This window comes from Sylvia atricapilla, chromosome 27 (genome assembly GCF_009819655.1).
Source record: "Sylvia atricapilla isolate bSylAtr1 chromosome 27, bSylAtr1.pri, whole genome shotgun sequence".
Taxonomy (NCBI): domain Eukaryota; kingdom Metazoa; phylum Chordata; class Aves; order Passeriformes; family Sylviidae; genus Sylvia; species Sylvia atricapilla.
In genome coordinates this window covers 2,594,438-2,618,562 of record NC_089166.1, presented here as the reverse complement: position 1 = coordinate 2,618,562, position 24,125 = coordinate 2,594,438, and the positions used below count along the sequence as shown (strand labels likewise).

Genomic DNA, 24,125 nt, shown 5'->3' with positions numbered 1-24,125 from the left:
CACTCAAGAGACCCCAGGGGAAACCTCCCATGGCCTCTCCCTTTATTTGAATGAAGCAAAAGAACTCATCTGTCTCCTTATTTGGACACATAAACCTCTGGTGTTTGTGGATTAATATTCCTAACAATAAGAAGTTTAAAAATTCTATATATATCTTTAGCCAGGGGATTTGTTCAGCTTTGCCCAGGAGGAAAGGAACTGAAGTTTCTTTTCAAAGGACAGTTTCAGCATTCAAGGGCTGATGAGGTCAACACTCTTGCTGGCTGCACTATCATCTATCTAAGGGGTATTCTCTTGGGAAGTGCAGAGATACATCGAGATTTTGGGCTGGGGGAAGGAGTTGGGCACAGCTTCCATCTCTCTCTTGCTGTCAGCATCGGAGGAGGACAGTCGAGCTGTTGCTTGCTGTGGGAAGAATTAATTCACTGCCACCACTGGAGCCCAGCCTGGGACTGCTTCTTCCTTACTGAGTGTGAGCTTTTGCTCGTTAGAGTAGTTTTTGGGCTGGGAACTCACTACAAAGGGCACTCACCATCCACTCAGGTGCCTCAGGGGAGAATACGGGACTCCAAGCCCCTGAGCCGCCTCCGAGGGACATTCTCCTGGCCATGTTTAGGCTGCTGCTGCCCAGCCCCTCCACTTCTCTGCCACTGCTCCTGCACCAGGACCAGCTGTTACTGTGGGTTTGTAAAGGAAGCTCCTTCTCCATCTCTCCTGCTGGCTGGGCCCACCATTACCCACACGCAGAGAGGAGGCCCCTCCTCTCTCACTGCCTGGGCCGCCATTACCGCGTGAGGAAGACGTGGCTCCCTCGTGAGGGCGAGCTCCCGCCACAGCGCCCCCTGCAGGCTCGGAGGAATCAGCGCACCCGCCCTGCCCGGCCGGGAGCCACCAGCGCCCCTGCTGGCTGTGACCGGAACTGCACCAAAGGGAAAGTGCCTGCAGCCGGGAGAAAGCTGTGACTGCGTGTCTGGGTCTGGTTGTGGTTGTCACTGGTGTTGTTTGTTTGCCTTGTTATACATACACATACCGGTAAAGAACTGTAATTCCTTTTCCCATATCTTTGCCTGAAAGCCCCACAATTGCAAAGTTATAAAAATTCAGAAGGAGGGGGGTCATACTCTCCATTCTGGCAAGGAACGTCCTGCCTTCCTTGGCAGACACCTGTCTCTTGCACCAGTCTCACACATTGAGTGTGGTATCTGACATCTGTCCTGCTGAGCAAGTCAAAATGCTGAGAGCTCTCTCCAGTGGCAGACAACATTAAAAGCATCCTGAAAGAATAAATCTCTTTCCAAGAGGTTACATGAGAAAGCATCAGGGAGAAGAAGGAAATCTGAATAGCAGGGAGAATATTTTGCATTTTCTCTCACATTTTTATTTATATCCAGGGAGAGGAGTGTTTATGCTCCCAGCCTGCATCTTTCTTGTGTTCCCACATATTTCTTGCTTCTGCAGAAATGTATGGGAATGATCCAAGCAAGATGCAATATCTGAAAGGTTTCTGTTCCCAAGACACAAAGGATGGAGCCAGAAAGGCTCTGGCAGCACCAGGCAGGACTCCCAGTCTCATTCCTTCACTGGATTGGCTTTCCCAGAGCCAGCAAGAATATGACAGAAGGAGAAGATCAGGATAGTATGAACATCTCTGCATTACTAAATCCCTTTGTACCTCAGCCCCTTGAAGGGGCACAGATCAACACCTCAGCCTTGCCCCTGCAGAAATCCTCAGGGTTTTTTCCCATATAGTGCCCCACAGTTGGCCCCACATATGGCCAGAATTACTTAGTCCCTTGACTTCCTCTGGCACAGCACAGACTCCTGACCTGAGCTTTATTTAGTACTTTCCTGCCCAAGGGGGACAGGGAAGGTGCTGCCAGTTGCAGTTCAGGTGGGTGTGGAGGGGATGTGGCTGATGCTCTCCTTTCTTCCTGCTGTAAGACTGAGCTGGGTGTCAGAGCTCTGTGTGTGACCATCACTGCAGCTGCTGCAGCCCCAGCTGCAAGGCTTGTGTTTGGGAGGAAGGGTGAGCATATATTTAAATGGATACTCAAAGCAAACCTCAAAACTTCTCTGAGTTTTAATTTGCTATAAGTAATTCAAATGGAATGATGTTAAAAATATGTCCTCCCTCTGTTTTAAAATTTTGATTTCCTCATAATATTCTTTTTCATTTGAACTTTTTATTTGAGAGGGCAAACCAGACTGTGCTTCAGTTTCTCTTCACCTAAACCTTTTGACATGTTTTGATAAGACAAGAAATGTATTCTTTTCTTGTTTTTTTAATCAAACAGTATTGAACTCAAAAAGAATGAACAATATTAAATTGCTTTTTGTACCACTGAATCCTTCTGTTTTCTTATAAAATACATATATTAAAATACATGAAAAATAAAAAGCACTAAAATTAAAAATTAAAAAGCATTAAAAATACAATTTAATAATCATATTCCCACATCTGCTGGGTATATTCTGACTGGCGTGTTCTGTTTCGCCCAAATTCTAAAAAGTTTCTGGTAAAATTCCATCTACTGATGTAAACTGAACTTCTTTCTCTAATCTCTCTCGCCACCTTCTGGTCAAAGTGTTTATCGTTCACACACCATTTTCAAATTCATGAAAACCAGCAAATAGCGCAAACAGAAGAAAGAAAACCAAAAAAACCAACCAATCAAAGAAACCACCTAAACCTCACAAGAAGTATTGTGTTTGCACATGCCACAGATTAAATTTCTTTGCTCTTCATTTGCATTCTGCCCCTGCCAACAGGTGCAGTTGGAAATTCTTGCTAAGGGATACAGAGGCTTTGGAAAATCCAGAATCAGGAAGCTGAAAGAGCTGAAGAACTGAAGGTAGATTCAAAGAAGCTTCATTTGAAACTTCAAACTAAAGCAGGGTGAGAGATGGAAATTATTTGTAACAGAAGAAATGGAGTAGAAGTGAGAAGCACTTGCAGCACTGCTTTCAAAATTCCTCAGTATTTCTAAAAGAGTTTTAAACTCTAAATTATTCAAGAATTTTGGTAGTCAAAATTTCCTGGGCTGGAGGAAAGATATCTTGATGGAATTAAGGGATGCATTTGTGCCCCAAATAAGCTGTTATACCTGGATCAGGTCTTCCAAAGGTAGAGATGTCTGGCTAAGCAAGCAGCAAGCCTGAACCAGCACGGAATGCAGCCCAAGCTTTCTGGCATCAGGCAGTGAAGAGGCTGATAAGAAAATGAGGGAGTGTAAGTGCCAGAGTGCCTGGTGCCTGGGGATAAGGATATTGTGGGGAAGTTGTTTCCCACAGGAAACTGCAGCTGAGGTGCCCTCAGGAGCTCCAGTCCTTGGATGAGGTGTCTGCAAAGGGGGTTCTCACTGAGGCTTCTCACATCACGTTCTGCTTGTGGACCTGGCTATTTCTGCCAACAGGTGAGTCTTTTTGCATGGCACAAACCTGTGGATATAATAATACTTCTTTAATTTAATCCAGCTGGGAATTCACGGGGCTGTGCTTTGGAGTGATCTCCTTTAGGCATCAGGATTTCAAAGGTGTCCTTTGAACAGCTGTAAAGGGTCTAATGGAACAGGCAAGAAGGGGAGGGTGGGTCTCAAAGGACAGCCTTAGATATGGTCACTTGCTGTGGGACTCTGGGAAAATGACTTATCCTTTGGTGGATAATTCACTCTGTGAAACAGGAGAGAGAAATTAAATTTCTTAAATCTTGTTCTGTAGCAAAGTGGTGCAGGGACTTGGAAGAAGATTGAATGATTTAAATGCACAGAACAGGCCTGATCTTGTCTTTAAATTAATTTGAATCAATAAAAGTTTATCTATTTTATAGAAATATATAAAATTTTCCAATTATATATGTTATAGTAGCATCTGTGGGAGAGTTCCCATTTGTTGAGCAAGTTTGTGTATTTGTAAATCTGGGTGAGATGTTTAAAACTGTTCATTGATGAGATCTGCGGTTTTTCCTTCCTCATCTCACCCAGCTTTCAGCTGAAAATATTGGTAGGGATTGCACATAAGGTATGGGTTGGAAAGGTTGTAGTGAAATCATTCGTGCACGGGCAGGAACAAAGGTTTCCAATCACTTAATTTATAATTTGAACAATAGTTGTTCCTCCCTCCCCTCCTTTACTTCCTTCCTTCCTCAGTGTGCTGTCCAGTAATTTTGGGAATGGCACTTGGGAAAATTCCAAATTCCTGTTGTGCTGTGGCTGACTTCCAGAGAAAAACTCACCTGGACATCGTAAGTAGGGGTTATTTTGTGAAGTGCTGTTACACTGACACTGGGAGTTACTGCTGTGCAGGAACCACAAATACTTCAATTTAGCTGTGATAACTCTGAGTAAAGACAAAATCCTGGCTGTTCTTGACAGCCAAGAAGAACATATCATCAGCTGCTGGTTCTAATTTTTTTCCTTTTTGTTGTTTGCTGCAAGTAAATGTACTTTGAGACTGCTTGATTGGAGTGGAAGTGATGGACTGAGCTATTCTAGAGGGGATGTCCAGATTTTTTTCCTCTGATCCTGAGTATCCATGCAGAATGTTTTTCTTCTGTATTGAAGAAGGAGACTCAGGACTCAGAAAGAGAGATTGTATTCCTAGGAAAAGTTAAAGTTTTGAATACATTTTCTTTTTGTTCTAAGGAAAATCTGCATGTATTCAGTTATTTTAGAATCCAGCACAGAATTATTGATTTCATCACAATCATGTCAGTAAGCATAGTTACCATACTGAGGAAAGTGTGGCTGGTTTTAGAGATGCTGATATTTTCATGGATTATTCATGGCATTAAATATGTAATCTCTGTGTATAATTTTCAAATCACTTTAAAACAAATATTATCAATACTTCTATGTGATAAGGAATAGTTAAAAATCATAACATGTCATGGAAACATCTTAAATCTCACGAGAGGAGGGAGCAGGGGTTTTTGTAAAGGGCTGAGCTGCTGTGGGCATGCTCATTGAGATGTTCCATTTTGTGTCTGGATTTCGGCTGACAGTGCTCTCAGGTGAGCTGCTCCTCTGTGGCTGGAGGGATGTGGGGATGATATTTCCATTTACTCCCATTTACAATTCCAAAATGTGGAAAAAAAATGACAGAAGCACAAATAACTTCTCTGCCAACTACAGCAGCCAGTTTGGGAAAGTAAAATGAAGGTAATCAGTAAAATTCTGCTCACGGCAATTGCTTTCAAAGCTTTAATCTAATATAGCAACAATGCATCTCCCTAGAGATGCCATTCAGAACAGAAAATGAAGCTGAGTAAGAAAGACTGGAAAATACAATGCATGGATAGGAGCAAATTATATCACATTATCACTTGTGCATTTAGATGAACTTAATACACAGAGATGGCCGATTTAATTTCCTTTTTATTACTTTATCATTTATTTTATTTAATTTTTTATTTATTTTAAAATTCCTTTTTCTTTTTATTATTTACATTTTATTTTAATTGAAGTTCATTTAACTTTTGAAGGCCAGTAGGAACTGAGCTCCTTATATTAAATCAGATGTTTTCAGATTGATGTCATTCTGCAAATTCAGACCTGTTTCTGACCTGACAAACTGGTTGTGGTTGTCAGTCCAGTGTTATATGATAAGGGGTTGGGAAGCTACTGCCTGTTCAGAGACAGAGACACCATGAAGAATTGTTTGTCCTGTGTGGAAGGGTTTGAAGTTATATTTGAGAAAGGAAAATTGTGATGAAAATCCTATGAGGCTTTTTTTTTTTCTGTACAGCACCAATTTGAAAAAGATCTAGAAGCAGTGCATGAGATGAAAAATTATTGATATGCATCAGTCTGCTTTCCTTCACTTCTTTTTTAAATATTTTTTTTTACAAACCTTTTTATGGCTCTGAAAACACTTGAGATAAATACCAGTATAGTTTGTGTCAAGGGATTAGATCTCATACTAAAACACACTCAGCATAAGAATGTATGAGCTTGGTTGGAGGGTTGTTTTTAATCTAAAATGGTTTTTCTCCTTAAATATGAGCAATGCACAGACCAAGTCCAAATGGGGAAAACATCTCCATGAAATCTCTTGGTTTACAGCCAAACTAGATAGGAGCCAATCGGTCCTCAGTAAATCATCAGCAGTAATCCAGTGTCCCTGAAGCCAAAGTGACCAATTTACACTGCTTTTAGCACAGGTTGGTGGTTTATGTCTCAGCAGCATTAGAGCAGCCCCTACAGCCCATCGGGTGAAAAACATCTGCTCTTGTAGTTTTATAGTGAAAGTCTAATGGAGAATTCTGAGAAAGGACAATGGTTGGAGCAGAAGCGTGTGGTTGTCTCAAACAGCTGCTCTACATGAAGATCTTGGAATTAATACTCAAAGTGCCTTAAAGAATGGGGTGTTTCACACCAGGCTGAAACAAGTGATTCTTTGTGTTCTAGTTGACACAACTCAGCAAGTTTCAAGTTCAGGTTTTTGCAAAATTTCTTGCATTTTGTGAGGTTTCTTACAGTTGTGATATACCAGTTTTGAGAAAATAATTTTTGGTCAAGGAAGAGCTTAATAATAATAGAGTCAAGGAATTGTGAAGAACAGTAAAGAATCTGATCATTCCAGAGCAGCTCTGAAACAACAGTGAAAGGTTCCTGGAATTGTGTGGCTTCCACAGATTTTTAAATTAGAGTTCAGCCTGGAATTTTGAGGTCGTCTTGGGCTAACTTCCATATCAGTGGGAATGTTGGAAGTGGCAATTCACTCAGCTTGGGGACAAGGACCGCTCTGAAGGTAAATCCAAGTGAGTATAATAGAAGAGGAGTAAGGAAAGCCAATGTGAAGAAAAAATAATTTTCTGAGTATGTGCCACTCTTCTGTGGCACTCTTCTTACGTGCATGTAAGTTGTCAGAGTTAGTGATGTGTAGCTGGTCTTGTTTAGGCCAGAAAGAGAAAATACTGAATTTGAGGACTGCAGTGCTAGTGTCTAGAAATCTCTGTGCATCTGTTGAATGAAAATAGAGGCCGAAAATGGAACTGAGTTGCTCTATAGATTGCCTGTCTATAGTTATACAAGAAGATTATAGAAGTGTTTGTGGTTTTGTTGGTGTTGTTGGGTTTGGTTTGGGGGCTTACTGTTGTTTCATTGTTTGGGTTTGAGTTTGTTTTTTTCCCCTCAAAACTGTAAATGTGAGAACAAAGGCAAATTCATATCTTAGAGAAGAATAAATCCTTAAGGCTTCATCATAATTTTGGTGCTGTTCAGGGGATGGGGGACACTTGGATGAGGAGTTTAGACAGTTTTGATGTGAGATGCCTGATGTTGCAGGCTGGTGTAAACTGGGATAAGATAAGCACTCACTGAAGTGGAAGGACAAATGGTGTGGGAAAATTTCACTCCTGTCTTGCTTTTTCTTGTTCATCTTCATGCTCACAATTAATTATTCTGATTTCTACAGTTGCTGCTATCACAGGAGGATGTACCACAATCTCCTCTATGATAGATGTGAGCTGGGCTGGTGAGATAGGATCCCACAGCTCTGGGATTCACTGTGTGGAATTGTCATGAGAATTTTTTGAAGCATCATAGAAAGGTTTGGGTTGGAATGGACCTTAAGGATCACCTCACTCCAACCCCCTTCTTCTAGACTTTGTCCTCTTCTTTAGATCAGGTTGCCCCGTTTTGACCTAGGAAACTTCAGAAGCAACACCCTGAGAGATCTGTGAACACACATCAAAGCTGAAAATCTGCTTTTACTCAAAAGCTACTGCCAGCAGTTTTGGTAAAGCTCTTTGTCACCGTGAAACTCCGGAGGTAGCTACAGGCTGACTTTTGGAAAAGGGACAAAACTCTCTGTTCATCCAAGTAAGTGCCAGAAATAAGCATAAAACCTGAACTTTATAATACTGAGGTGAGCTTTGGCCCACCCTGGAAGTGTTCAAGGCCAGGTTGGATGGGGCTCCAAGCAACCTGGGATAGTGGGTGACATCCCTGCCCATGGCAGGAGGGTTGGAGTGAGATGACCTTTAAGGTCCATGTCAACCCAAACCATGCCAGGTATCTGTGATTCAGGGGTTTAAAGATAATTTTTTCCCTAAATTATTATCTTTTCAACTACCAAGAGTTAGTGGATGTGGCACCTTCCAGATACAGAGTAAGTGAATATTCATCTTGAAACTGGTCAGATTTGTGAGTCCAGTTTACTCCCTTTCATGCAAAATATTCAAGGTCAAATCTGCCATCCCAAGGGAATTTTGCTGCCATCTTGTTCAGTGCTTTTTGAGGTGGTTTTTTTTAGAGTTAATACCCCCACGATGAGAACTGTACTTGAAAAATGTCCACGTTTTCCTATTGGTTATAAGGGATACTAGGACTGTAGTGAATTTAGACAGCTCATATGTGTAGGACATGTTTCTGGTCTCTCAGGATACCTCATTTCCCTGAACTGGCACTTCAGAGTGTCAATTTCTTTCCAAATCAAATCTTTTCAATCTTTCCAAACTTTTTTACAAGTTTTACTTTTAGAAATTGTAAAAAGCATGTGACAATTGCTCCTTTTTCAATAAGTAGGGAGAAAGACTGTTTCTTCTGGATCAGAAGTTTCCATGGCCAGGATTTTGTAAAGGTTTGCCAAGGTGTAACTTTGGAGGTGGAAATCAAGGGCTTAAATGTGAATGAGGAATGAGCATAAAAGTAAATCCAGAAAGAATCATGAGTCTTTAGGAAGGAAGTGCCTGTGGTTTTGAGGATTGCAGGCAGGTAAATCTGGGCAAAGATGTCCAGTACTAGTTCCCCATGGTGATTAACTGATGATTTGAGAAATTTCTTATTCTAAGTTTCCAGAATTGAACTGGGGAATGCTATATGAATACTTACATTTCAATATTCCAAGAAATTTGATGATAATTTATATCTAACATAGGCTTTAAAATCACTGGGATAGCAAAGGCTGTGAAGAATTTATGCATGTCCTAACCTGACCTGAGTGACCCTGATCACTCAAATCTATTGATGGAAATTTTCTTGAGCGTCTTTATCTTCCAACGTGTTTTCTTGGGGTTTTGGTTTGGTTTTTTGGGTTTTGTTGGTGTTGTGGGGTTTTGTTGTTTTTTTGTTTTGTTTTGTTTTTTGTTTGTTTGGTTGGTTGGTTGGTTTTTTGTTTGTTTTTTTGTTTGTTTGGGGGTGGTTTTTGTTTGTTTTTTGGTTTTTGTTTTGGGTTTTTTTGTGTGTGTGTGGGGGGGTTGGTTTGGTGTTTTTTTTTGTTGGTTTGGTTTGGTTTGGTTTTTTGCAACCAGCAGTTTTAGTGTTCAGAAAATATCAGTATCTGTGGATTTTCATCCTGAGGCAGACTATAAGACTATCAATAGGAGCAGGTAAGAACTTGGTGTTTTTCAGAAATACCCAACTTTCACTCATCTGAGGGTGAAATAAATGCAAAGCAGCTTTCATTTCAACTGTGGTAGCTCAGTGTTTTGGATGAGACTATTCCTGCCTGTCAGACTGGATGTGGAACAAGCCTTTAACACAAGGAGAAGCAGTCTGCTACAGCACGTTTTGGCAGTGTTCACAGGCAGCAATTTCTTTTAATTTTAAACCAGGTATGTTTGCCAGCAAATGAGGTACCAGTAGAAACTGAGTCCATTAAGGCTTTTATTACTGCACACATCAGTATTCTGAGTTCTCTCTGCACCTGGTAATTCACCTTCACAAATGGAAATAAGTTATTGGGAAAAAATATGTTGGGTTTTTTCCTTGTGAAGGATTGCCTTGTAATTGTTTTTATGGCTGAAAGTAGACATACAGTTAAGATGGAGTGATAATTACTGCTTGGTGAAAAAAATCAGTTTCCAGTTTAAAGGAGAAAGAAAAGGGAGGGATACATACAATTAGGTGTAACAGGTTGATAGTGACGTCTCTAGTTAAGCCAAGAGTCCTATTCCACAATAAACTATGGATTTTATAATTTACTACTCCCAGTTTTGCTCAGTTGGCTTCTCTTCTAGGAAAGGAGGAGTTAAAAAGACAAATATACTTGTTTGGATGGTTTTTGCAAAGCACTTTCTGGCTGTGTGAACACAGGAAACCTTGGGAAATTAACTTTTGGGCAAGGAACAAGAATTATTGTAAAACCAAGTAAGTGAAGACAGATAGTTTAATAACTACATTTCTGTGTTATTTTTTTTCCTAAATATTTAATTTGTTTGAAGGTTTAGGAAATTTTGTCTCTGTTTTGGTGAGCGTCCATAAGACTGAAAACCTTTTCATAGATCCTTCTCAAATGTATTGTGTTACCAGGACAGTGGCACGGAACGATTCAGACAAATCTTTTTTGTTCTTTTATAACAGATATATTGACACAATAATGGTTGCAGAGAAATGTTGCAATACTAAATACTGTCTTTTTGTACCCATGAAGTACCTTAAATGGGAGAAAAAAAGGTGAAATAGAAGACTTGTTTGCTTTTACAGACCCAAAAGATATACTGATCTGGGCAGGAAAGTTTTAAATACTGCCACTTATAGTTAGATTTAGTTCAGCAAAATTTTAAGCAACAGAAGTAAATTGGTGTGGATGCTATCATCAGCACAGCAAGATATTTTGCTTCGTGCTGGCTTCCACAGGTTTGGGAGAGTTGTTATTTCAGTCATTCAGCAGCCATTGAGGATCTGTTCATCTGCAGAGGTTTTTATAAAGCCCCTTGTCACTGTGTGTTTGGCGGTGACAGGAAGGTTACTATGGGTAGAGGAACGCTTCTGACTGTGCTTCCAAGTAAGTCTTCCTGGAAAAGCAGTGCTTCAACATTTGTTTGCACTCAAAAATGGTGTTTTTTCATATCCCAGAACCAGTGAGGGATCTGTGCTACTCCTGAGTTCTCAGCAGAGCTGGATGCAGAAATGTTCTTGTGCTTTGCTCCTAGAGATCTTCTCCCAGATTCAGCTGGAAAGATGAATCCAGATTCCTCCTAGAGCCTTGCAGCAGTATAAACAGACAGGATAACTGCAAGTGTCTGTTAAATTCTGTTCTGCCCTTGCAATTTCAGTGAGGTGCTTTCTATTTTGTATTTGAGTTTGTATTCAAGTCTCCACTGCCAGGTTTTCACACCCAAGCCAATATCTGACAAAGTGCACAGCCTTTTTCAGGGGCCTGTGACACTTTCCCTACCCATTCACAGGTTATGGCAGTGCTAGTTTCAAAACTGCTGCTTTGTTTGGTCAAGTTCAACAATCAATGTGTAACTGGAAGTTATTAGACTTCCAACCTGAAATTAGCTCGAATATCCGAGCCTCCCTCTGAGGCTTAGGTACTGGAGCTAATTAAAATTTATCTTGTTCTACCAGGCTGAATAACTTCATTTTCCATTGAATGTCTGGGATCAAATGGGCATTTGGGAGGCAGATATACATGAGAAACAGAAATCTGTAAAGTAAAATGAACTTTCTTTTCACTTTGTAGAAAGAAATCAGAACAAAGATTTGTTCATATAAAACCCTCCAATTTGCAATCAAATTTTAACTAAAATACCTGAGGTAAAAAAAGGAAGAAAACCAATCCAGACAGCATTTCCCATAAAATTTTTAAGTACATCTGACTGGTTGGTTCTGGGTTTTTTTTTTTTTTTTCCATTTTTAACTGTGAAAGGCACAACTTTTTCTTTATAGGCAGGTCCTGTGATTCACCAGCATGCTTTTAGCTGAGTTCAAACTTCAGAGATGACTTTTGTAGAGAACTCTCAGGCAGTGCAACTGCAGGAGGAAGAAAGCAGATATTTGGACAGGGGACACAGATACTTGTGACAACAAGTAAGTGTAATCTGGTTAAGGGAGCAGCTTTTTTTACCTGTTTACCTTCCTACTCTGCTAGGAAGAGTAGATACGTTTGAGGTATTTTTCAAATATTTTGAGATATTTTGCAAATGTACTCAGCTCAAATTACTGTTTCATCATGCAGTGTAATTCTTCTTCAGTTGTAATGGTCTCAAATACTGCAGCAGTCCTAACTTGGGCTTCCTGCCTGTGTTCTGTAGAGATCAGGCTGAATCTCTTAGTGAGTCCCCATGCCTGACTTGTGATCAGAGTGGTGTCTTCTGACAGATTTTGCCTTGGATTCACAGGTGAGAAACTGTGGTTTTGCTGAACTCTGGAACAAGCATTTCTCCTTGCCAAATGTCAGGAAATAGAGGAGGGAAGGAGCATGGTGGCAATGAAAAGTGGTATGTAGAAAATGTCAGGAGGAAACCCAAGGCAGAGCCAAGTGAGCACCACAACGTCTCGGTAATTGAGTTACAGCCTTGCTTTGATCTGGATCTTATTCAGGATGTAGTGAGTGATGTGTGCCCTGATTGGGTGCGGGAAGGAGAACTGTGTGTGGTTGCATTCATGGCATCTTCATAACTGCGTTTTGGAAAACTTCCCATAAGCAGGGCAGCCACTTAAAAATGTGCAGAACAGCTCAGGAGAGGCAACAGAGAGCTGAAATGGGCATGTCCATCGCAGAAACTCATTAGGAGGATGACTAATTACCTGACTGCAAGGGCAAGTTCACTTTTTCTTCTTTATATTTTGGTGAGCAGATGTTACCTGAATTCTTAGTGAGGAACAAGGAATGGAGGTTTGCAGTTAGGAAGTATTTTCCTGTCCGGGTAGCTTAAAGAATGGAAACATTTTATTGAAATGCCAAATATATGCCTCGATTTCCTTTGCCAGGTTCAGTAAGTCTGGGAGGGGATGATTTGAGTTTGCTCCTCTCCAAAAACCATCACAGAGCAGCAGTTTTTCCTGTTTTGTGTGCATTTGCAGAAAAGGAAAGGTTTTTACAAAGGTATTGAATGATGTGTGAATTCAGGAAGCAGCTACACAAAGTTGCAGTTTGGCAAAGGAACGAGGCTCAGTGTTCAACCAAGTAAGTGCATGACCTGAACAAGAGTATTTTGAGAAATACTGGGGAATCAGAGGCTTGGAATCATTAGTTTGGAATTACCCTGGGAGGGGAATGTCCTTCCATATCTACCGCTTCTGGGGCTGAACTGAGAGTGTGGCTGGAACATTTGGAAGAAGTCAGGGCTTTTTTTGTAAGGTCTGAAAGTTCATGAAGAGTAGGTGTTAGGAGAGGAGTCCCTCCAAGAATTACATTAATTTATACACAGACAAAAGAAGGAAAGGACTAAATTCCCAGCAAAATGGAAATCATGGAAATCAGCATGGAGTGTCAGACAGATGACAAATGTTTCACCACGCTAGAGAGCTGTCTCCATTCTCAAGTTGCTTGACTTTCATGGTATTCCTCAGTAGAAGGAGATACTGCAGACAGTGTAAAAGAATGGATTTTCCTTGTGCTTTTCACATTCTGCCCTTTTGAAGAGCATCATAGGGTCTTCCCAAAAATGGAATTCCATTAGCAAGAAAGGAGAAGATGGCTCTTCAGAGAACTGGAAAGTCTCTGTCCTAAAAAGAAAGTGATTTAGTGTATTAACAGGTATAGAAAAACCTGCTGAAGTTCTGCTTATGTGAAGTACTGAGCCAGCTGTCCTGGCCAGATGTTGTCCCTCAGCCACATCTTCCCCTGCAGAACTGCTCAGGCCAAGGGAGTGCAGAGCTCCTGGGAATGTCTGTCTTTCCAAGGCACAGCTTTGAAAATATATGTCAAATCTGGGATTTCTCTAGGGAGGGCCTTGGCTGATTCCTGGCTATGCCAAAGCCTCCCACGATCTGGGCACTTCATCGTTCTTGACCTGTGAAAAGTATTGACACCAAAACTGCAAGGGGCCAGAGTAGAGACAGACCAGCCTTCAGTTTGTGGGGATCTCTCTCACAGGAATTGTGCACATAGAGTTTCATATTGATGACAAAGGAGGTCTCCTGCCCTGGAAGCTGAAATGTGCAGGAGAGCATGGGGGTTTTTGTAAGGGACTGTTTGACTGTGTGAGCTCAGGATTTGCAGGAAGACTGACCTTTGGAAGTGGAACCAGACTGCTGGTAAAGCCCAGTAGGTATCTCCTCACCAAGGACTAACACAATCTTTTGGGTTTTTTATTTGATATTCCTTAGAATCCAGAGGGGGAAAAGCTTCTTGAAGGGAAGAGGGCATGGGGGAGGAGATCACATTCTGAACAATTAGCTTCTAACAATTAGCTCTGCAACTGCTCCTGTGCTGAAAATCAGTGAATGTGTTTGTGTTGGGCAGCACCTCAGTTGCAGGAACCCTCTGGGGAATGTATTGGAGATTGGCACAACATGAATAGGCTTTGCTTACTCAGAAGATAAGATAGAGCTGCTTTCTGGGACTTGGGTTTGCATCCTTCACTGGATTCATTGTCAACTAAACAAACGAGAAAGATTAGGACCTTGGACTGGTTTTCTCTGGAAGTCTCTGTTTAATTTTCCTTTGCTTCTTTCTCTGATGGGTCTTGTTCCTTGCTTAACTTCTGAGATTGATCAGCTGCCTCATCTGCCTGACTCCTTCTTTACACCATGGGAAGTTTTAGAAACAGCTCTGTTAGTTGTTTTACAAAGTGGTGGGAATTTCATCCCCTTTGGAAATGTCAAACAGTGAGTGCTGGCTGCTAAAGGCTGAGGCTTTTCTCCTTGACCGTTTGTGTACAAAGGTTGATTGCTGTGGGATAACTGAGTCTTCCTGGAAAATCACCTTTGGGAGAGGCACAAAACTAATTCTGCAATCAGGTACATCTGAAACAAAAAGTTGTTTTACACTGCAAGGGCAACTCTGAGATTCAGTTCTCTCCTAAACATTACAAAAATTCTCCAGGAACTTCAACTGTGTCATGCTAATAGGGTTTGGATTTCTCCTGCATTCAGAACTGTTTCTCTCTGGAAAGATCAGAGCTATGCAAAACAGCCTAATTTAGATTCAAAAGTACGTGATAAGGGTGGCATCTGTTTTCCCCTCGGTCTTTTGTGGAAAACACACCTATTTGTGTGGCCCCCAAGTTGTCTGTGGTTTTTGTTAGTGAGTGTGTCACTGTGTGAATTCAGGAGGTAACTGGAAGGTGACCTTTGGAAGTGGGACACAGCTGAGAGTGAAACCAGGTAGGTGGAAAAGCTGAAGGGAGTCATGGATAGGAAAACCTAATTCCTCTTTCCAGGACAGCATTGCAACAGCCCTTAAAATTCCACTGTTCTTTCCTTCTGAGAGCAGCTGCAGGTCAGAGCTTGAGCTTGCATTAGATGGAAAATAAAATCATTATGACCCTAAACACCTCCTTGAGAGGCTGGATTCTCCTCTGGCATTTGTGTCACTGAGAGCTGTGACATTTTTGAGTCGTTTTCTTCACTACTGCCTGCTCCCAGAAACCCCCCAGACCTGCAGACCTCTCACTGTCCTTTCATTCCCATTGGCCAGGACCCAGGCAATGTTCTCATTGATTCCCAGAGGCTGCAGATTCTTCTCTCTTGGGAAAACTGTCTTAGCCTTGGCTCTGTTGCTCCTACTTCTGCCTACAGAGAGGTTTCCATCCAGGTCTGCACTTAGTGGTAGAAAAAAAAAAAAAAAAAAAACAAAACAAATCCAAACCTGGGCTGTAATGGAAAGAGGTTGGAACATGAAGGGCATTTTTTTATATGGGGAATCAAGAAATGTGTTTTGAAGCTGTGCAGGAAGGTCCAGGAGGAGATCTCTGCTTTTCATGCCGATCTAATGATGTAGGAGGGATTTTGCTGTGGGATTTCTTTGCATAGATGAAGGAGAGGTCTTCTATTTCACCTTCTCTTCCCCAAGGAGACCTTTGGCTTTGGGCACAAAGAGCAGTGCTCGCAAACTGCTGGAATTCTAGAAACTGAGCATTTAGGGGTTTACTATATAGTAATACATGTGAGGCAAGATGGAGGATTTCAGGCATTGTCTAAGTCATTCCTTTTCACCTTTTTCAGCCTTTTTCTTTATGGGTTTAGATGGTTTTTTGTAATTGGTTGATAGAGTATGCATTGTAGACTTTAAGAGTTAGTCACCGGGTTTAAAATTAAAATAATTTAGGTGGTGTTTCATAACTGGACAAGTTGTCCAGGATTTGCATTCACAAGTCTGAGAGTGCTCTTGTCCCCCCAGGCTGTGGCTGAATCCCCCTGGCATTCAGCACTGCCTGCTGGGCTGTGGGTGCCCAGTGCTGCCAGGGCTGGGGAAGGTTTTTGTTAGCAGAGGAAATGCTGTGTGAACACAGGACCAGGTGGTTACAGGATCAGGCACCTTCCTTTGGCTCTGGAACCAGACTCACTGTCAGGCCACGTAAGTCCAAAGCTGCTGCTGCACTTTCTGTGGTGTTTGAGGTCATTTTTTGGGTGGCTGCCAGCAGCAGCCAGGCTGGGGCTTTGGTCATCTTTGTGTGTCCAGAGCCAGGGCTGGACTTGGCTCTCAAGGAGTGTCCAAGCCAAGCCTTCCTGCTGAGTTTGGCTGGGATGCTTCAAGTGGCCACAGGCCTGCTCCCAAATTCCCAGGTGCCTATGGTCAGGCTGTGCTGTGGCCCTGCATCCCAGGCAGGCACAGCACGGTATCCCCTGGTAGAAGGGGATCCTGCAGACAGTGTAAAAGAATGGATTTTCCTTGAGCTTTTCACATTCTGCCCTTTTAAAGAGCACCACAGGATCTCCCAAAGCATGGAAATCCATGAGCAAGAAAGAAGTTGGCTCTTCAGACAGCTGACATGTCTCTGTTCTATATTTTAAAAAAGTGATTTAATAAGTATGAACAGGTATAAAAATGCCTGTTGAAGTTCTGCTTCTGTGAAATACTGAGCCAGCTGTCCTGGCCAGATGTTGTCCCTCAGTCACATCTTCCCCTGCAGAACTGCTCAGGCCAAGGGAGTGCAGAGCTCCTGGGAATGTCTGTCTTTCCAAGGCACAGCTTTGAAAATACATGTCAAATCTGGGATTTCTCCAGGGAGGGCCTTGGCTGATTCCTGGCTATGCCAAAGCCTCCCACGATCTGGGCACTTCATCATTCTTGACCTGTGAAAAGTATTGACACCAAACCTGCAAGGGGACAGAGTAGAGACAGCCCAGCCTTCAGTTTGTGGGGATCTCTCTCACAGGAATTGTGCACATAGAGTTTCACGTAGATGACAAAGAAAGTCTCCTGCCCTGGAAGCTGAAATGTGCAGGAGAGCATGGGGGTTTTTGTAAGGGACTGTTTGACTGTGTGAACTCAGGATATGGAGGAAGACTGACCTTTGGAAGTGGAACCAGGCTGCTGGTAAAGCCCAGTAGGTATCTCCTCGCCAAGGACTAACACAATCTTTTGGTTTTTGTTTTTTTTTTTTTGATCTTCCTTAGAATCCAGAGGGGGAAAAGCTTCTTGAAGGGAAGAGGGCATGGGGGAGGAGATCACATTCTGAACAATTAGCTTCTAACAGCTCTGCAACTGCTCCTGTGCTGAAAATCAGTGAATGTGTTTGTGTTGGGCAGCACCTCAGTTGTAGGAACCCTCCTGGGGAATGCATTGGAGATTGGCACAACATGAATAGGCTTTGCGTACTCAGAAGATAAGATAGAGCTGCTTTCTGGGACTTGGGTTTGCATCCTTCACTGGATTCATTGTCAACTAAACAAATGAGAAAGATTAGGACCTTGGACTGGTTTTCTCTGGAAGTCTCTGTTTAATTTTCCTTTGCTTCTTTCTCTGATGGGTCTTGTTCCTTGCTTAACTTCTGAGATTGACCAGCTGCCTCATCTGCCTGACTCCTTCTTTACACCATGGGAAGTTTTAGAAACAGCTCTGTTAGTTGTTTTACAAAGTGGTGGAAATTTCATCCCCTTTGGAAATGTCAAACAGTGAGTGCTGGCTGCTAAAGGCTGAGGCTTTTCTCCTTGACCGTTTGTGTACAAAGGTTGATTGGTGTGGGATAACTGAGTCTTCCTGGAAAATCACCTTTGGGAGAGGCACAAAACTAATTCTGAAATCAGGTACATCTGAAACAAAAAGGTTGTTTCACACTGCAAGGGCAACTCTGAGATTCAGTTCTCTCCTAAACATTACAAAAATTCTCCAGGAACTTCAACTGTGTCATGCTAATAGGGTTTGGATTTCTCCTGCATTCAGAACTGTTTCTCTCTGGAAAGATCAGAGCTATGCAAAACAGCCTAATTTAGATTCAAAAGTATGTGACAAGGGTGGCATCTGTTTTCCCCTTGGTCTCCTGTGGAAAACACACCTATTTGTGTGGCCCCCAAGTTGTCTGTGGTTTTTGTTAGTGAGTGTGTCACTGTGTGAATTCAGGAGGTAACTGGAAGGTGACCTTTGGAAGTGGGACACAGCTGAGAGTGAAACCAGGTAGGTGGAAAAGCTGAAGGGAGTCATGGATAGGAAAGCCTAATTCCTCTTTCCAGGACAGCATTGCAACAGCCCTTAAAATTCCACTGTTCTTTCCTTCTGAGAGCAGCTGCAGGTCAGAGCTTGACCTTGCATTAGATGAAAAAAAAAATAAATTATGACCATAAACACCTCCTTGAGAGGCTGGATTCTCCTCTGGCATTTGTGTCACTGAGAGCTGTGACATTTTTGAGTCGTTTTCTTCACTACTGCCTGCTCCCAGAAACCCCCCAGACCTGCAGACCTCTCACTGTCCTTTCATTCCCATTGGCCAGAACCCAGGCAATGTTCTCATTGATTCCCAGAGGCTGCAGTTACTTCTCTCTTGGGAAAACTGTCTTAGCCTTGGCTCTGTTGCTCCTACTTCTGCCTTCAGAGAGGTTTCCATCCAGGTCTGCACTTAGTGATAGAAAAAAATCAAATCAAAACAAAACCAAACCTGGGCTGTAATGGAAAGAGGTTGGAACATGAAGGGCATTTTTTATATGGGGAATCAAAAAATGTGTTTTGAAGCTGTGCAGGAAGGTCCAGGAGGAGATCTCTGCTTTTAATAGTGATCTGATGGTGAAGGAGGGATTTTGCTGTGGGATTTCTTTGCATAGATGAAGGGGAGTGCTTTCAGTCAGTCACCATCTCTATCCAAACTGGACAAGACCATAAACTAGGGAAAAACTGCACAGGAAATGTAGTTAAAATTGCCAAGGAGTTTACTTGGGTAGACTAAGTTAAATAAAATGAAAAGTAGGACCTTATGAGGCTTGAAAAAGGAAAAATGTGGGGAAAAGGGTTTTTGTTTTGAAGGCAATCACTGTGTGAACAACTATGGAAACCAACTCACCTTTGTAAGCAGAGTGCAGCTAAGGGTAAAACCAAGTAAGACTTCAACCACTTTTTGCTTAATATTGTAGATATGAAGAAGAAAGATGCAAAAAGTCATCCTAGTGATAGGAACTGAAGACAGGTCTACTACAGAATGTCCCCAGTTACCCTGTCAGTGACCTCTGTCCTTCCTTTCAGATGTCCAGGCTGGGCTCCTGACCTCATTTGCTCAGGACATTTCCTGCCATGGCCATACCAGAGCAGGGGCTGCTTTTCTCTCTCAGCTGCTGGGTGAGCTTGTATTCTTGCTGAGCTGAAAGCTGCTTGGTGAGCTGTGCCACAAGCTGCCATTGGGACACAACTTCCAGTTTCAGCTGATAAGTTCACCCACTTTCTTGTTAACTCCTTCTGTGTGGGGGCAAAACTGCCCCATGCCCAGTGAGAAATTCAGGAGAACCTTCCTGGGCTGGTGGTTCTTCTGTTCTGGGCTTCTATTTCACCTTCTCTTCCCCAAGGAGACCTTTGGCTTTGGGCACAAAGAGCAGTGCTCCCAAACTGCTGGAATTCTAGAAACTGAGCATTTAGGGGTTTACAATATAGTAATACATGTGAGGCAAGATGGAGGATTTCAGGCATTGTCTAAGTCATTCCTTTTCACCTTCTTCTTCCTTTTTCTTTATGGGTTTAGGTGGTAATTTTGTAATTAGTTGATAGAGTATGCACTGTAGAGTTTAAGGAGTTAGTCACCGGGGTTAGAATGAAAATAATTTAGGTGATATTTCATAACCGGACAACTTGTCCAGGATTTGCATCCACAAGTCTGAGAGTGCTCTTGTCCCCCCAGGCTGTGGCTGAATCCCCCTGGCATTCAGCACTGCCTGCTGGGCTGTGGGTGCCCAGTGCTGCCAGGGCTGGGGAAGGTTTTTGTTAGCAGAGGAAATGCTGTGTGAATACAGGAACAGGAGCTTATGCACCTTCCTTTGGCTCTGGAACCAGACTCACTGTCAGGCCACGTAAGTCCAAAGCTGCTGCTGCACTTTCTATGGTGTTTGAGGTCATTTTTTGGGTGGCTGCCAGCAGCAGCCAGGCTGGGGCTTTGGTCATCTTTGTGTGTCCAGAGCCAGGGCTGGACTTGGCTCTCAAGGAGTGTCCAAGCCAAGCCTTCCTGCTGAGTTTGGCTGGGATGCTTCAAGTGGCCACAGGCCTGCTCCCAAATTCCCAGGTGCCTATGGTCAGGCTGTGCTGTGCCCCTGCATCCCAGGCAGGCACAGGATCTGGGAAAGGCACTGCATCCCCTCTGCTGCCCCTCAGAGCAAGGCCATGACTGGGCAAAAGCTGGAGGAGATGAGCTGCACTGCAGGGGCTTGCTGGACTTTTTGTTAAGGCAGGAAATGCTGTGTGATTTTGGCTCTAACTACGGCAAGGTGACATTTGGCTCTGGGACCAGACTGTCCGTCCAGCCCAGTGAGTGAGCACCTTTTATGTGTGTCCTTTGTCCAAAGTCCTTCAGGTGCTGCAGGTGATGGAGCTCCGAGCTGGCAGCCAGCTCCGGGCTTGTGTCCATGGCTCTGCTCTGTGCCCACAGCTCCAGCTGCCCTTGGCCTCAGGGGCTCCCGTGCCCCCCTGGCCAAGGCAGGGGCTCAGGGCCTGGGGGCTGCAATCTCTCTCCCAGCAGTTCTGGGCTGGGGCTGGGCACTGAAAGGAAAGGCCCAGCTGCATGGAGAGCAAGGCTTCCAGTGCTGGAACACCTCTGGCACTGCACAGATGCCTCCTGGGCTGCCAATCTGGGCGGCTGGCAAGGTGCCCTGTGCCAGGGACCCTGATCCAGGCTGGCTCCAGGTGTTTCTTCCCTTCCCTTTGGCCACTGCAGTGCAAGCAGCCTTTGGGGCAGGGATCCTCAAGTGCTCCCTGAGAGCTCAGGGAGAGCTTCTTCCATCTCTGCCGTGTTTAGTGCCCACTGTCCAGGGCAGTTTTCCGCAGGCATTTGAGCAGGGCAATGGGCTTTGGGCAGAGAGAGGCCAGAGGAGATCTCTGGGCATCGGTGTGGGTGTTCAGAGCCTCTGGCAGGGGCAGCTCCAGCCTGGATGGATCCCAGCCCTGCAGCAGCCCCTGAGGGGGCTGCATGGATGGACAGGCCCATTTTGTAAGGAGCTCTCACACTGTGTGAGCTCTGGAGCCTGGGGAAAAGTGACCTGGGGGAGTGGAACCAAACTTGTCATTGCCCCAGGTGAGTTGTGTCCCCTGTGAGCCAAGGTGGGCTCCACACAGACAATGTTGAGCTCCAGCTGCACCCACAGCAGGGCAGGGCCTTGGTGGAGAAATCTGGGCTGGTTTTAGTATTCCGAGGACAGAAGTGGGAGACTTTGTGCTGCACCAGTTTGTCCTGGAAATGTGTCCATGGTGGGGAAAAGGAGTGTTGGAAAATCACGAGTAAATGAATTGGAAGTGCAGGGCTGTGTAAGACTAAATAAGATTTCTGTGATTTGGGACACTGAAGGCAGTGGAGAACGTCAATCCAAGCTGAAATTTGGATGCAATTTCACCCATCAATTCTGTGCTGGGGGTTGAGCTCCAGCAGCCCCAGCCCAGGACAAGCAGCCAGGAGAGGAAAGGTGAGCTGAGCCCCCAGGGAAAGGAGATCTTGGTGCTGAAGTGGAAAAGCCCTGGCCAGAGTGGCTTTCCCAGCAGAGCAGGAGCCCTTTGGGCCCTGTGCTGGGCAGTGGCAGTGCCAGGAAAGGACAGGGATTTAGCCATGAAAGTGTCTGAGGAAGGAAGCCCTGGGCTTTTCTCTTTGCCTGCTCTGGCTGGTGCAGCTCCCATGGCCAAAGGCACCTCCTGTGCCAGGGCTCAGCCCTGAGCTCCCAGCAGAGCCCAGAGTGGCTGAGAGGCAGCCTGAGCCCTGGGCTCCTGCTGGAGAGTCTCACCTTGGCTGTCACCAGCACGGCCAAAGCCCAGCTGGGGTCAGGGACAAAGCTGCACCTTCTGCCAGGGACCACTGCTGCTGCTGCTGCTGCTGCTGCTGCTGCTTCCCTCCAGGCTGCCTCCTCTTGCTGCATCCCTGCTCCTGTGCAGCCTGAGAGGAGCAAGAGCAGTCAGGGCTGGGGGACAGAGACACACAGGATTTGTGTTTGCCCAGCTCTGGCGGGAATGGGCAGAGCCTGGGGGAGAGGAGCTGCTCCCAGGAGGCTCCTGGGCCTTTTTGTTAAGGCAGGAAATGCTGTGTGATTTTACTTCTGGCTACTACAAGCTGACCTTTGGCTCGGGGACCAGACTGATCATCCAGCCCAGTGAGTGAGCAGCTTCCCTGTGTCTCCTCCGTCCCAAATCCCCCCGTGTCCCCTGCAGCACTCTGTGCACACTGCTCTTCTGGGAATGCCAGGGCAGGTTGGAAGGAGAACAGAGATGCTCCTTCATTTATTGCTGCTCAGGTGAACCTTCTGCAGAGGTCCTGAGATGGGGGAAATTCCCAGAAACTCTCACTTGGCCACGAAACTGTACTTGAAACCAGGGTTCAGGCATGGATTTTCCCTTGTCCTGGGGATCAGCGGTGCCTTGGAGCCTGTTGGATCTGACAGCTGGGCAAGGGCTTTGTCCAAAGGCATTTGCAGGGCTGGCAGGGACAATTTGAGATTAATTGTGTCCAAAATTTCACAGTGCAGAGGAAGGCAGCCATTCCCTGTGCAAAGGGAACTGTGCCTTCAGTGGGAGCCCATGGACAGCCAGAGGCTTGGGAAACTGGAGGGGAAAATCTTAAATGTGGATTCTCGGTGTAATTGAAAATTTCCTGGACACTTCATGCTTTGAGTCTGTGCAAGTGATTTTACAAACCTAGAGGCAACACAATTTGCTTTTCTAGCTTTAAAATACAGGAAATTGACCTTTCTTTACATTAGGATTTAGAGTTTGGTTTCAAATCCTTCAATGATTTGAGGTCATTATTCCATGAGAGGGATGCTGTGGTGTAATGACTGCTCTGGACAGGCTTCAAACACTGTCTGGCTTCTCTTTGCTTCCTCTGGAAATCCCAGACTGCAGGGCAGCTCTTGCAGAAGTCAGAGCTGGATCAGGCACTGAAATACCCACAGCCCCAGCTTTCCATGAGGCATTTTTGGCTCAGTGACCAGGTCACACAACCTGTATTTGTGGATGTGTCTCTGGTGGCCTCAAGGGGGGTTTTTGTTGGCTCCTTTCTCACTGTGTGAATGATGGCTACAAATTCACCTTTGGGAAAGGGACAAAGCTGCTTGTGAAACCAAGTAAGAAACAGGGTTTTATGTATTTACCTCATTTGTGGTGGGTGCAGGTTTTGAACAGTACAAGGGCTTTTAGCAGCATGTCTTGGGAGCACAAGGAATCAGCTGGTTAAAATGCCAGGAGCTGTGGATGTTTCCTGTTAGTTGTGGGCATTGGGAGGATGTGTTTGGACACTCCCTGCCAAATACACTGCGGTGAACAGGCACAGGGTTTAAGGGTTGAAAATAGCACTGCTGGAATATGGGTTGGACTTAATCGTCTTAAAGGGCTTATCCACCATGAACAGTTCCATGTTGCTGTGATTCCAACTAGGAATCATCACAACATGAAGTGCAGCCTGCAAAGGAGGGTGGACATTGCAGGAGAAGAGAACAGAAAGGTGACACAGGCTGGTGAGACTCCACAGCTGCAGTCAGGAGGCTCCACACACAGCCTGGGAGGTTGTGTGTGCACAGAGTGATGGACAGATGCTGCTGAGAGAATACACAGATGATGAATCTGCCAGGCAGAGGAATGTGGCTGAAGGAAGAGGTTATTTGTGCTGAGGGGACAGCCAGTAATGTTGGTGAGCATGTGTGGATCTGCTGGAGGGCAGGAGGGCTCTGCCCAGGGCCCTGGACAGGCTGGATCCAGGGGCTGGATCCATGGGCTGAGTCCAGCAAGGTGAGGTTTAACAATCCCAGGTGCCAGGTCCTGCACTTTGGCCACAACAGCCCCTGCAGTGCTACAGGCTGGGGACAGAGTGGCTGGGCAGTGGTCAGGCAGAAAGGGACCTGGGGCAC

General features: G+C 44.4%; 1 gene segment (V, D, J or C); it reads left to right on the top strand.

Moving 5' to 3' along the window:
- The first annotated feature begins 10,676 nt into the window (after window positions 1-10,676).
- LOC136372331 (T-cell receptor alpha chain constant-like) overlaps window positions 10,677-24,125 on the top strand; it is a 45,716-nt gene continuing 32,267 nt past the window's right edge. Inside the window, 1 exon segment of the C gene segment in view lies at window positions 10,677-10,725. Coding sequence covers window positions 10,692-10,725 — 34 coding nt within the window.